Below are 15019 nucleotides of genomic sequence, written 5' to 3'. Positions count from 1 at the left end.
TGTTAGTGTCATGTCAAAGAAAGTATGACAAGTCAATGACAGATGCAGAAATAAATCTTTAAGTCTAATTGTAAGGCCCTTATCTTTAAGTGGAGTACCTGAGAATAGGAGAAGGCCAGACCCGTAATGGAGAACATCACCTCCCCAGCAGATATCAATAAATATTGTGGTAACTGCCAGACCATATGGACATTGTTGGCTTTGATGTCTTCTGACTTCCACTTCTCAACAGCACCTCCAGAAATCTAGCAGGAAAATAAAGGCACACTGATTAGTTGCTGAAAGATCAGATCTTTCTTAGTCTGGACAACAGCAGCAAATTTACCAAAAAACAAAGTTTTAAGCAGAGGTTGAAAAAAGCTTTGCCTTTGAAGCAAACTATGGCTCTCAACCCTGCCATTTCCAAGCCTGTTGGGAATAGGGTGACTCCTGCTGGACAGAGCAGAGAGAGCAGGATGGAAGCATTCCAGCTCATTTAGGTACCACAAGAATTCCCTGAATTATTGCAACCAACAAGTTGTCTTCTGTAGTGGGGCTGGGAAAAGCCTGTGAGGTTCCAGTACAGAGCCTGTGACCTGCTGCTGTCCACAAGGTCAAAAAAGGATGAGAGGGTAAGCGCTCATTGAATCCATGTGGTCACCACTCCCATTTTATCAGCGCTGTACAACTTCCCTATGATATCATTGACACTCAAACAAGTTCAGCTCAGGAATGCCAAGAGTAGCAAAGACTGCTCCATATTAGATCTATTCAGATAGTTATGGTAGCTGTATTCCTAATTATTTTTTGTTTCTTTTCCCAGGTGTAATTAATACTGCCTGTGATGCACAGAGGCTCAGAGGCTGAGAGAGATTTGACTAGAAGCCAGGAAAACGCTAAATTGAAATTACTTCAGGCAGAAAACCCTGTGTTTAAGGAGAGTACTTGGGAAAATACAAGGGATGTTTACGAGATGTTCTTAATCACCAATCATTGCCAGGGAGGCAAATCAAGAGACTCTATTTCAGCAGGCTAAAAGGGGTGAGAGGAGTGCTGTGCATTGCTCCTTAGCCCATAAAGAAATGTCACAAGCACCATGCTGTAACTGCACACTGAAGAAGGCAGCATCCCCATGATTTAAGTTTCACAGTTCAGCTACATTAGCAGACTAATATATTGTATTCTTGGTTCTTCTGTATGGCACTCATGGCAGAGGAGCAGGGCTCAGTACAAATCACTGCAATAATTAAAAGTGATCTTGGCCTCAAGCAAACTAACTCTCTACAGAAGGCAGAAACCACAGAGAGAGAGGTGGAAAAACAGAGGATGAAAAATATTAAAGTACTAGCACAGGGTTCAGAAAGGCTGAGGCACAGAGCCACCCTGAGCAGCCAGAGCTACAGCAGGGACTCATGCAGATAGGACCACAAACTGGAATCCTTGGCACAGTGACATGGGACACATTTACCTCAGCTGGCCCTGTTACCAGAGGCTCTGGGGCAATTTTCTTAGTGTTATATTTTTAATGCAACTTCTCTATCTGGTTTCTCATCTGGTGAAAGAGGCTTGCAGCCATGGAAGAGGGGTCTGGCCAACATCACTTCAAGTGTGTGTGTTTTATGTACATAAATCTCTGCACTCACAGATGGCAGCATCTGCTTGTTCCCTCCAGGGCTGTACATCCCACTCCAGCTACTGGAATTGGAAAAAAAAAAGCCAGGTGCTTCACAGCTATATTTTTCCCCTGATGTATTTGGACTCTGCAGACATGAACAGCTCCCATTAATTGCCCAACAGGGAGAAGCTACTGCCAGGGAGTAGCTGACAACACTTTGCTCTGCTCATCACAACACAGCAGCCAAAGTCCCAGAGGGCAGCTTAGCAGTGTGTCCTGTCAGACCCAGTTTGTCTGTGTGCCTTTGTGGTGGAAAGGTTAAAATAGGAACAAAGCTGATCACGTTCATCTCCATGGCTCCAGCCAGTTGGACCAGGGTTGAAGCAGTGTGTCGGAGAGGTTGGCAGGCAGGGAAAGGAATCCATCCTCTCAGCAGTGCCCAGACCCCATCAGAGCTAGGCTATTCAGAAAACTATGCCTTGACTTTACACTAGGCTCCAAATTAGTTGTACAGACAGTGAGAGGAGGAAACAGATGTACAACCTCACCAACATCCTCCCTCAAGACTTTGTCCCTCTTCTCCCTATGCATAATCTACAAAATCTTGGAAGATCAGACTTTAGTTCAGTAAGCTAAATGTAAGGATAGAGCAGACTGTTTCTGCGATTTTTTGAGTGTGAGGCACCACCAGGTACAATATTTTAAAGACCACAAGCAGAGTCAGCTCTTGGCAGGTGGTAATAACGCTGTGCAGTGCTCTGGGTCAATGTTAACTGCCCAAGGATGGCATGAGACCAGCACAAACCACAGATCACATGTTTTTCTATGGAAGATTTCTATCAAGGAAAAGATTTTATTTCTTTTTAACCCGTGCAATCTGACATGATCACAGAGTAAGGTGGAACAAATACACACCTACCTTGCTTACATAGGTACCAAAACTTTTTACTATCCCTTTGATTACAGACTGTCTTCAGATGGCTACTGCCCAGGGATCAGAGAATGGACAAAGCAAGGGAGAGCCAACAACACAGGAACAAAAGCACTACCAGAGAGTAGAGCAGGAGTGTGCTACCATCATAGGAACACTTACATTAGTTATCACAATGGTGTATGAGGCACCAAAGTCAAGCAGCCCCAGCTCCAGGGGGAACTCTCCTGTTTCAGTTATGCATTTTCCATTATTATATCTAGATAAAAGGATGAAGGACAGTATTTCCCAGTTAGTTCCACAAACAAAGAACACAGAGCAGAGCTATCAAAGGTGCCCCTGAAATGGAGCAGGGAGGATGCAAGATGTAAAGATGCAGTAGCATTTACATCAGACAATCACTGGAGTTCTTACTATCTTATCCTTCCAGAAGTATTTAGTCACTGACTGGAATTTACCTAATGACCCAGGCCATTGCTAACATTTTTTAATGGTTTCTGTTTTTTCTTAGTGCTGATGTAATTTTTTTCTCCCCTTTAGGTCTATTTTCCTCCCAAATTTTGCTGCATTTCTTCCAGAAATGTAGGCCAGACAAGTAGTCAACAGGAACTCAGAGATGTGGACCCAGAAGCAACTTTGTTTCCTTTCAATAGAGCAAATTACCTTCATATTTGTTCTTCTGATTTTGGATGTGTGAGATGGCACAGAGGCTCAGCAGCATTGCCACAATGGCTGCGTCCTACTAAATTGCAGCAATAAATATTTTGGATGGAGCTGATGCAGAGAAAAGCCATGAAGCTTGTTTTGAAACATTGGAAATGCTAGAAATACCCCACAAGAGCCAACTCCAGTGCTGCCAAACCATGGCCATATGGAGCCCCTGTCTAACAAGCCCAGCCTGCAAAGCCATGTAATGCTACTTGATGTTACCAGCCCACATATAACACTTGGTAGCATGGAATATGAACTGGCCTTTCCCTGAGAGCACCCTAACACCAGGAGCTTGGGCCTGAGAGAATAACAAAATAAAGCAGGCACTAAATGGCAGAGGACATTTTACCACGTCCCACCTTACTCCACTGGCACAGGAATGGCCAATCTCTTCCCTCCAGGCCCCCACATAACATGAATAAAAACTTCTGCACACACATGAGTGGCCTGGAGCACCTGCTCTGCACTGCGTTGATAATCCTACTTTTTACAAACATCTGCCCCCCACAACCACATGCCAAGACAATAGCAATGCAGGTTTTGCTATTAGGCTGAAAAAAGTCTCTTTGTACCCAAGGAAATACCTCAGCAAGGACCTTCAGCTCAGGAAGAGAGACTTACATGTCCCTCTCCAGCACTGAGTACTCAGAAGCACTGTAGTTTTTCTGAACAGCAATGAACCTTTTGCTATCGATGGTGAGGTTGACATCTTGGCTCAAACCATTAATGAATCTGCAAAGAAACCGTATTTCATTTACCTGTCACACAGGGCAAAAGAAGCATAATTGCAGACACTGTAGAAGTTTGCATACTCTCTCAAAGCATTCTGTACTTCCATAAGTTTATGAGAGTCTCTTCTGCAAGTTACTAAAATATTTGTCTGATTCATTGCCTAGTTTTCCAATACAAGATTATTTCCCCTGTTGCATAATTTTACCCTCTTACTCTCTTTTCTTTGAAAAGTGACCCTCACTTTTTGTGGTCTAGAACCTCCTGGCAATCCAATCTCAGAGACCAACAAAGACTGCAGCAAATTCTGAGAAGGCCATAAAGATGATCAGAGGACTGGGGCACCTCTCCTGTGAAGACAGGGTGAGAGAGTTGGAGCTGTTCAGCCTGGAGAATAGGAAGCTCCAGGGAGACCTAAGAGCACCTTCCAGTATCTGAAGAGGTTCTACAAGAGAGCTGGAGAGGGACTTCTTACAAGGGTAGGGAGTTACAGGACAAGGGGGAATGCCTTTAAACTGAAAGAGGATAGGGTTAAATCTTGTTAGATCTTAGGAAGAATCTCTTCATTATGAAGGTGGTGAGGCACTGGAACAGGTTGCCCAACAAAGTTGTGCACGCCTCATCCCTGGAAATGTTCAAGGGCAGGTCAGATCAGGCTCTGAGCAACCTGGTCTAGTGGGAGGTGTCCCTGTCCATGGCAGGGGTGTTGGTACAAGGTGATCCCAAGGTCCCTTCCAACCCAGACCATTCTCCGACAGTATGGTGACTGTTCCATGGCTGTGTGAGTGGACAAAGTGTCAGCCTACCACAGGAAACTCTAAAGCTGTGCATCCTGATGAGCAGGTGCACCATGCTGGCAAAGAGTTTCTACCAGTGGCAAGGGGTTTTCTAGCACAATAAGATATCTTCATCAAAACTAAAACTTATACGGGAACAGTTTGTTAGGTGTTTTTTCATAGACAAAAGACACTTTCCTTCTGGCAATTCAAAAATTGATAGTAAAATGAAACTGTTTTCATTTGACCTATATTTTAAGATATTTTGGTTTTCAGTTCTTTAAATGGGGGTGAAATCCCCAAAGTTAGTTAAGTGCTTAACAAAAGTAAATTTTTAGTGCAAAAATATTTTCTTCCTAGTGAAACTTCTTTACAAATTCTTAAATGGAAAGTCTGGGGATTTTTTCAAAATTCTCCACAAGAAAATATAAAAAAAAAATCTCACTAAATAAAGTCTTCAAGGTGTTTAGTCAGTAGAAACCTTCACAAGTACAGGGCTATGAAGAGATACTGCTCTCCTACTTTGTCTATACAGGCTTTCAGATAAAGGAGTTGGACATTGTTTTTAAGGATTGTTTTGTTTGGTTGATTTTTTTGGGGGGGTTTTATTTTGTGGTGGGTTCATTTTGTTGTTTTGTTTTTTTTCTAATTACACCTTGCTGAAATACTCTTGAAAGTCTATCTGGAATCCTGTTTTTTTTTTTTTTTTTGGGGGGGGGGGGAGGGGGTTGGGGGTTTTGGGGTTTTTTTTGGGTTTTGTTTTGTTTTGGTTGTTTGTTTTGTTTTTTGGGGTTTTTTTGCAAGTTTGTGCCGAGCTGCGGGGGCTTTTAGCCTCTCAGCACGAAGCTCGGATAGCTGGTACATCTGAGGGTCCACCAGAAGAACGGGAGGGACACTCGGGCTGCTGAAATCCTGCTCGTTTATTGAAACGTCGCAGAAGGGGCAAACAGGGAGACCACGAAGCAGAAGGGAGGCAGGTTCCGAGAGCCCCGAGGGGCGGGGTGAGGATTCTTTTAACTGCGTAAGGGTAGGAGGGTTTAGCATACGAGGGAACAATTGGGAAAAGGCTAAAGGGAGGGGAGATATAAACATTAAACAGTGGGGAAAAGGGAAAGGAGTGTTCTTGGTGGAAGAACCAAAGGGAAAACGTGGAACAGAGAAGATTCTAGGCTAAGGGGCAGACTTGAACAGTAACTGACAGGACAGGGGGAGGGTACAATTCTCTTACAAAAGGGGGTGGGGAACTCATACAACTGCTGTTTCCCATGGCAACCCTAGACTGCCTTCCCCAACCCCTCCTCCTACAAGTTTGCATCTTCTGCACCTCAGCAGCCAGCACAAACCAGAACAGGAGTGTTTATGGACTAAATGGAGTAGCTCAAATTAGGAAGAGTGGACTAAGCAGAGCCCAATGGCCAGCTGAATTGTTGCTGCATCCAATTTAGTTGACACTTGTGCATGAGTTTGGGTGAATGTTATGGGTTGTCCAATTTGCAAAGGACATAGCAACAGCTCCTATCCAAATTGCTGCTTCCCTTTCATCAGTGAGATGAATTTGCCACTTTTCCAAGGAAGGAACTCTTTTATGTTGCCATCACAGCCCAGACTATCCCAGGCAGTGAGCAGCAATAGTTCTCAGCTCTGCATGGCATGTGTGGGAGGTGACACTCTGTCAAGCCTCCACAGCTGACACCCAAGTCTTGCATGAGAAGTGTGGACTAGATTCCAACCCGGGAACATCTGGGCTATGTTACATACAGATGCATTAGACAAAAGCACTTTCCCTCACCCAACCACCGCCAAATCCTCAAAAAAAGCCATTCCTACCTAACAGCTGCCAAACCATTTTCTGGCTTTGCTTCCAAGTCTGTAATCTAAAGAGAGGAAGAAAAAAAACATCAAACATATTTATTAATGCTGCCTTACAATGTGTAGCAGACAATAGTGTCTGCAGAGTTACACATGTGCTGCAAAGCCTGTGGAAATCGACTGGACTCTCACATAAGCTTTACATCAGGCCACAGCTGGGGAGCCCTGGTACAATGAAGCCAATGGCAAAATTTCATCTCCTCCAAGGGCTTAAGATGAGATCATACCTTTTCTCCTCATCTCTTCTGTAACAAAGGCTACTGAGTTTCAGCCAGTCACCCTTCTACTGAGGCATGTAACACTCCCCAAAAAAAGTATTTTTCTTGATATTGAGATAGCAAGAGAGCATTATCCACATTAGCATCTTTTAGTGACTAGTTACAATTAAACTTGAGTGCCTTACTCCTACAAAATCTACAAATGCCTAACTTTCAGGCCCCGATACTTGTCATATTCATAGACTTCACAGAAGCCTAAAGATGAGAGGAACTGCTAGGTTACTATACTGTTGATCATGCATCACTCATGCTTTCCTTGATCCTCAATCCTCAAGAGATTAAACTGTTGTAATGTGCAGGCAGAGAGCAGGAGAAACCAAGATGCTTGTGCTCACAAACAGATCTCTGCAATGGCCATCTGGATGGGCACACTGGGGAGTGAGAGACTCTCCTGGAGACCACAGCTAGAACAGCAGCTAGATAGATAATCAACATTCATTTGGAGAAACCTGTTTGGTGTATGACACTGAAAAAACACAGTTAAGACACAGCCCTGCCCTGGAGGTTGTCTGTCACAAAAAAAGAACACAAAGCAAAGCTCTTGGCTGGTAGAAATCCAGAGCTGTGCCATGTCCACTGAAGATGGCAGGGCAATTTCAACTTGCACTACCCACAAATGGAACCCAGTCAAGCCAAAAAGGACTTTAGAAACTGGCTCTCTCTCAAAATTTTCTGGCCCTTTCTCCACACTTTTTTCTCTGATGCAAAAACTCTGATGAGTTTCTGAGACCAAAGATCCAGAATTTCAGTATATCTATTAATGTCTATTGTACTTCAGAGTAATATGCTACCCACAAATAACATATGCCCTAAATAATAAATAGCCACAGTGAACAATAAATGTCAGAGCAATAAATAATAAACGGCAACATCACTTTTTTTTCCATGGCAGACACACGGGGATGAATACTCTAGTTCGTTGCAGACAGACCAGCCAAATTATTACTCGTTTTCACTGATGATCCCCAGAGCTCTCAAATTCATTTCCTGCCTACTCAACAGCCCACAAAGGAGAAGAAACCAATTTCAGATATGATCCTTCCAGGAAAGCACTCCCACCTGAGTGAGTGGGCCAAACCCAGCAGTGAGGGAGGTAACTTGGGGGTGAGCCCTGCAGCACAGCAGTGATGCTGGCACTGCTTTCCTTGGGTTGCAATGCTGGAAAAGTATCATTTACCATGCTGTCTTCCACATCTCCCTTATCTAGAGCTGTGAATGACAGGTCAATAGCATCACCCAACAGCACAGATGTTTCCCAGCACATGAGAGCCTCCCTGTGCCAGGGTGGGCATTAATTTAAGCACAGTCTAGACAGCTGGGGCAGCATAGATGTACTGGAGCTCTAAGATTGCTATGCTCCAAGCCTGTTGCAGGCTTTTGCTTCTTAAGGACTGGTTGAAAATCACAAGTATCCATTTCTTCAGGAAACAGCACACAGCTTTCAGGATCACAGAGAAACTTAACTTCGTGTGATACTGAGCTCCAGACTACAAACCATAAAGTTTGATCATCAGCAAAGAACCTTGATGCTATGACAAAATAAATTCTTCAAATTAATTTCAAAAAAGTTATATGGTTTCTACTATGTAATATTGAATGCATGCTGTGGCTACCCTGCAAGGTAAAATGCTCAGGAACTGCAAAGAGAATGGATCTTTTAGCATGAGGACAGATTCTGATGGCATTTACACACCTGCCACAATGTGCAATAACACCATCAATTTCAAGAGAGCTTCTTAGGATACAGCTACGCATAAAAGATATCAGAATCTGCCCTACACATCCCATATGCCCCTCTCTGATTGTTGCAGAAATACACAGAAGTCCAAATACAGCCAGCTTTGCTGCTGAGCCTGAAATGAGCTTAATTATTTATTCTGTTCAGCAAAACAAATGGGCCTTCTGTGCTTTTTCACTGAACACTTGCAATAACTAATTCCAGAATCATTCCTCTGATGCTTTTATTCCATGGCCAGCCCTGGAGCCTCTTTAACATCTTTGCTTTATAGAGCCATCTTTGGGGGAAAACCTCTGGCTCTGTTTCCCCAGCTTTCTCCAGCTCTGCTGCCTAGCAGGCATGACTCTGCTCTCCCACTGCAGCACTCAGTGGATTAAAGTGTGCCCAGAAACTCTCAGATGCCACAACACCTCTATTAATCAACCAGCAGAAATGTGTACAGATCCAGTGCCTCTAGCTAAGAAATGAAGTTTAGAGCATCTGAGAGCAATCAGACAGACATTGCAACTGAGCAAATGAATTAATGAGCCTATTACCCCATTGTAGCATCACAGCCATTGAATTAATACTGTATTTACACTTCACTCCCACACTCACTAAGCGGCTTGATAGGCTTCCTTCTGCCTCAAAAACAATTAAGCTGTATACTGATTTTTCCTTCACGGTGTAGTTAAAAGCAAGAGTCAATCCTTGATGTTGCAGGGTGAAGTTAAGGCTCTGTTGCTCTCCATTCAATATTAATTTTGAGTACTCAGCTGGGTTCTGTGGAAGAAAATAAACTTGGTTACACTTTCTTCAGATAAGAAAGGATTTGTATTTTCCTACCAGGTGTAACACTATCCCCTCTTTAAGGGAGACTGTAATCCTGTTATCCTTTATTCCTAATTACAGGTGAATGTAAGGTGCATCCTTTGCCAGGGAAACTCTTCTCCAAATGTTCCATTTCTGTTTCATATAACAGAGATATTATGCTTCATTTGTAAAGCTATTCCCATGCACTTGTGAGGTGATGGAGCAGAACAAGCTTTTGCATCTGTGGGCTATATTAGAAAATGCCTGAAAAAAACTCCATCCTTTCTTCAATGACATGCAAGTCAGGCCTTTCAGTCCCAAATATATGCTTACCTGAAAAGACTCCACAGGCTGCTGAAATAGGTCCTTGTCTTGGATTGTCACTTGAACAGGGTTCTTGGCCAAATTCAGGACCCGTATTAAACTTTCTTTTGGGACAAGTCGAGGCATATCGGTTTCCTAATTAAAGTAAAAGGCTTTAAGTGCCATCTGTATGCTTTATTAGCACTTTAATATCTCTTCATTTTTAGCCATAATAGTCTTCCTCTCTGTAATGACACTTTTCCATCCCTTCCTCAACAGAAGTTGCACTCAGAGAAAACTGAACATAAATCATTTTTAGGGAGGTTTCCTCATAGTAGCTCAATGACCAACCCATCATTCCTCCCAAAAATTGCTCATCACACCACTAAGTGTACAGACTACGCACCCACTGAGGAGGTAGAACAATGTCACAGCTTTCATTATACAGCTCCCTCGTGCCTGGATTTAACCAACTGCCACATCAGAATGGAAAATTTTGTGCTTAGCTTTCAAAAGCAGTGATCAGAATAATTATTTTCCACCACAGTCAGTGACTAGGGAAAGAATCAGACCAGAAGTTAAGTAGTTTTGAAAATCCCAGTCCAGCTTTATATCTGTAATCAGTGCTTTTACATTACTGGACACCTTGCTATCTCTACAGCTGACTGTATAGATATTATTCCTTGTTTTCTGAGAGAGGTAAGCTGATGCCTCCAGCACTAAGGTATCTCCTTCTGTCAGGAATCATTTCCTAGGAAGAGTACATCAATCAGTGTCAGCCTTGTACTACCTGCAGAGCTAATATTTTTTTTAACTTCTCTTTTTTTCTTGTTTTATTTTCAAGTAGCTGCCAGCAATACTGCAGAGCTATTTATTTTTCTTCTATCTTATCTGATAATTTGGGTATTGCAGGCAGGGCATTTTGAACCTAACTGGGTGTGGAGACACACTGCCAAAGAAGTCAGAATGAGCTGATTTCCCTGTATCCATATGCTGCTCTGGGCCAACAGGCCTGCTAATATTATCCAGCACATTCCATTACTGTAGCTTTTCAATTCTGCTACCCACAGACAAATGAAGGTGGACCATCTTATCTTCCTCTTTGTTAGATCCTAAAATGCCCTTTAGAGTAAAATTTTCATGCAAAGGCAGGGGGGAACCTCTAACTCCCCTTGCCTCTGCCCAGAGCACCCACAGCCAGAGCAGACTTTGGTGCTTGGCCAGAGATTCTGGTGGTGGCAATGAGAGCATTTCTTTGCTCACATAAAGAGATCAGAAAAAAGACCTGAACCCACACAGTCTCTTTTCAGTGGGAGGCTCGTTAGGGGATTCACCTGAGGAACCAGCAGATGTTAATCCAGGGCTGTGAGCCAGCCACTCTAACAGAATGTTTGAAGTATACATAGAAGCTTTAAAAATTAATCCTATAGTAACTTTTGTGAGACAAAGGTCAGCCAAAGTCTACACAATGCTGGTCATGAGCCAGAAACAAACAGTACAAATCTGCAGGAGCTAACATGGAATTTATAAGAGATGTGCTGCCATCCTCTCTGGGGATGCCTGGCAGTCCCTGATGCCTGTGTCAGCATTCACTTGCCTCCCCAGAGAAATAATGTGCCTTGTAAAAAAGCCATCCCCATCATAAAGCAGGAAAGTAATTAAATTTTAAAATTTTAAAACTATTAAATAAAAAAAAAACTGAAACCACCGTACACACATAAAAGACCCCAAACAGAAAAGTATAGGCAAGCTACAGCAAGAAATAGGAGAGAGAACAAACTACCTTTTGGAAATTAATCACTAGCATTAACTAGATGTCTGTCAAGCACTTTGACGATGGAAATCTAGAATATAGACCAATACAGATGACCAGCACAGCAAAACTGCAAAGACCAGAAAGAAAGACATAGGGACAAAGAGAGGGAAAAGTAGACAAGGTAAGAATTATCATCAGCAACTGGATCACTATGCTCAGTTGTAAAGAAAACATTACAAATTTTGATCAAGGAGCACAATGGCTTAAATGATTATCTACCAGACATCACTAATAACATCCCATTGAAAGAAAGTATTTCTGAGGAATGCCTTGTGCTTTACTTACATTTATTTTGACTTCTATAACAGCTGCAAGTCCAAATGCCAGCCCTGCAAGGATCATACCTGTTGCCATTTTCCTAATAGGTCTACGGAGCAAATGAAAGAGGTGCCATTAAGTAAAAAAAGTAATTTAAACTATAGAATACCATTCCTCAGAGCCAAAAATGTGCCAGAACCATGTAATAAACTGTCCAACAGGTGGCACTCAGGATGACAGGCTGTTTAAAATTGCCAATCTCTTAACTTAAAACTATTTTATTATTCTGCATGAGGCCAGAACTGAGGCAAATTAAAATTGATATGCCGTGAAAAGAAGTTCTTTCCTTGCAAGTTTCATATTATCTTTTTCCCAGCTCTTCTGGTGGGAATAGCTCGTGACATTATGTTAATCCATGATGTTGGAAGGAGCACCAGAAATTATGTATCTTCAAGTCCCTTTTGGGGAAGGCAAAAGAAAAGTAGCATTGTATTTAGCAGTGAGAATGAGAAATAGAAAAATGTGTAGTTTATGTCATCAATGTTTCTGACCATCTGGGGCATCATTCTGGATTATTTCTCATGCCAATACATTTACATTTCTAGAAAATAAAGAGCTTTCTTCTAAACTCAAGGCAAAGCTAGTGCAACTTTACCAGAATTACTGGTGAGAAAATCTGATATAAATCAGAATAATACATGTCCAGAACAGCAGATTCAAACTGAGTATTGAGTTGTTGAGATTTAAGACAAATCTGGTTCTAGATTCAGTGATCTCCGCTCTTTGTAATGGTCTTTAGTCCTGGCATTCAGTCTCGGTTGGTTCTTGAGTTTGTGCAGCTGGGTCATTACTCTGTGTCATCAGGCAGGAAGTTTTCTGCCAAGTCAAGGCACAGTCCAGGCCTTGGGCTCACAATGGTATCAGGGAGAAGCACAGCCTCTGATGTGTATCCTCCAAAAGGGGCACCATTGCAGGGCTGGACAATATTTTTGATGTGTCTTCAGGTGCAAGCAATTCAGCACAGTGGGAAAGGACATGAGGGTAAAGGGGAAGGCTTCTGAGGCATCTGCCACCCCCATTTCATGTGGTTTTGTCTGTCCATAGTTTGGATTAGGAACGTGCTTTTTAAGCCGATCACCCCACTCATTACCCTTTCCTATGCTATGGTTCACATGCAGAAGGGGTGCTGGGGCACAGAAACTTGTCTCCTTTCAGTTGAAATTCCACTGACAAAGGCACTCCAAGAGTGCACATAATGTACTTCCAGTGCTACAGGGCATCAGTCCACAGAGGCAGAATACAGATACTCTGAATTTAATTCACACAAATTGCATAAAGCAGGTCTCATAAGCAACCTGAGGTCTGTTCCTATTACACTGCACTTTTTGCTAGCATAGACTAAGGATAAAATGCTTGGCTTATATAGAAATCTCCTTATGCACTCACTGGTTCAGATCCTAGCCAGCATGTGACCATGAATTTGGTCTCACGGGGACTTTTCAGGGAGGGAATTATTTAGGCATGACCTGGGAAACAAGGTGGAAAGCATGTTGATCAAATTCAAAGTGAGACTACTCTATCTACTTTTAGAAAAATCTGTACAGAGCAGAATCCAACATCACTGAGTTTTACCCTCTGGCATTTCCATGAGCAAATGGGTCACTTCGTTCTGTGGAAGAGGGTGATGCTGCCTCTTGGGACTGAAGTATACTCAAACATTGGGAAAGGTGAATGGAAATTTGTGTTTCTCTTCTTTAAAAGGTATTCTGCACACTTACAGCAAAAGAAAAAGCACAGATGCATCTGCATTGTCCCCAAGTACTTACGTGAAATTCAATTTGCACATGTTTATCAGGGGGTAGAGCCCAAGGTCAAAAATTGGGATGAAGACAAGAATAAGAAGTGGGTTTAAGAACTGCAATACAAAAGAATGGGAGTTCAGTGGCTAGAAAGCAACTTTTAGTAATTAAACCTATAAAGCACTGTCCTCCAGAAATTATTCAATTACAGAAGAGACATGGACAAACACTTAAAACCTCCTTTTAAAATATAATCACAGTTTGCACTTAACAGCTTCTGCTATTTAGTTTTCACAGGCATGAATACATTTTGTTCATATCCTCCCATCCAAGAGGCAAGCGAGCATCACTGGCCCAGTTTCTCTGGGGAGAGAACTGAAACATGATGTTTTTAAAGAGTACAAACCCCACTGACAATAGAGACAGGTGACCTTTGGTGCTGTGGTGGGACCTTACAACGAATCAGCAACAATGGAAACATCTTGGGACTTCAGCAAAATCCCAGAGGAACAGGCACTATTCTGTGAGATTGGCAATTTCTCACACTTCAACACAACCAAGTAATCCCCCAGGAACAAAATTTCTCCTGATAGGAGCACAGCTTGTCTGCCAGCCAGAAGTGGCAAAGCAAGAAAATAGAGAGCAATGAAGAACAAGCAGGGAGAAGTGTTGTTTCAGTTCCAAAGGAAGATTTCAGGGAACAGAACAGCTTTGAATTTCTCCAGAGCTATTCACCATAAGAATTGTAATCAACTCTGACAGCATAGCACCATCTTGCTTTCATGTTTTCATCTACCCTGCAGAAAGGGAGGAACCAAACATATTTCAAGAACTATGTTCATCCCAGGACAGGAGCCTGTTAAAAGGAGATACAGGTGGTATTCTCTACATGCCAGCACTAGTTCAAGAACTACTGTGGTGGCATGTTACCCCACACCTCTGCACTGTTCTGCAGGGGTCAACTTCTGCATTAGGACATCCTTGGGGTCTTCTGAAGCCCAAGCTTGCAAAACAGCCTGTGAACAATAAGGCAGAGGCCACACCACAGCATCCAGCAGGAGCACTGCTATTACTTTGAAAAGGAGCAGAGAATGGCTACTGGTCCCATGAGAAAAATATAAATGAGAGAAAAGAAGAAGATACATTCTAAGGGTTATTTCCTACCCTGTAATATATTTTACCTGCATTTGGTCAGGTTGAAGGACATATATTCCCTGAAATAAAAAGATATTCCAAGTGATTCATAAACACTATAACATATCAGTGCATATGGTAAATAAGTAATCAGTCCCAGAGAGGCCTTTGCAGCCAAGGTGGTTTCTTCAAATGCTTTATGTTGGCTTTAGCAGCTGATATTGTGCTCTTGACACTTTTTGTCTAAGGACACTGTTTAATAAGATCATTTTGCAGAAGGAAGCTGCACTC

General features: G+C 42.5%; 1 protein-coding gene across 5 annotated transcripts in view; it reads right to left on the bottom strand.

Annotated features, from left to right (window-relative positions):
* The window catches only part of SLC15A2 (solute carrier family 15 member 2), a 58057-nt gene that overhangs the window by 21740 nt on the left and 21298 nt on the right, over positions 1–15019 (bottom strand). For 4 of the 5 annotated variants that reach the window (XM_053947787.1, XM_053947785.1, XM_053947789.1 and 1 more), the window contains exons 12-20: positions 14776–14808; positions 13622–13710; positions 11823–11904; positions 9752–9877; positions 9224–9388; positions 6569–6615; positions 3858–3968; positions 2688–2784; positions 99–245 (exon numbers count right to left, since the gene is read on the bottom strand). In XM_053947787.1, coding sequence (XP_053803762.1) covers positions 99–245; positions 2688–2784; positions 3858–3968; positions 6569–6615; positions 9224–9388; positions 9752–9877; positions 11823–11904; positions 13622–13710; positions 14776–14808 — 897 coding nt within the window. The remainder of the gene's footprint in view (positions 1–98; positions 246–2687; positions 2785–3857; positions 3969–6568; positions 6616–9223; positions 9389–9751; positions 9878–11822; positions 11905–13621; positions 13711–14775; positions 14809–15019) is intronic. The other variant, XM_053947788.1, reaches the window with a different exon arrangement.

The sequence above is a fragment of the Vidua chalybeata genome, chromosome 7, assembly GCF_026979565.1.
Source record: "Vidua chalybeata isolate OUT-0048 chromosome 7, bVidCha1 merged haplotype, whole genome shotgun sequence".
Taxonomy (NCBI): domain Eukaryota; kingdom Metazoa; phylum Chordata; class Aves; order Passeriformes; family Viduidae; genus Vidua; species Vidua chalybeata.
Note: the sequence above shows the minus strand (reverse complement) of the source record. Positions and strands in the feature narration are given on the sequence as shown.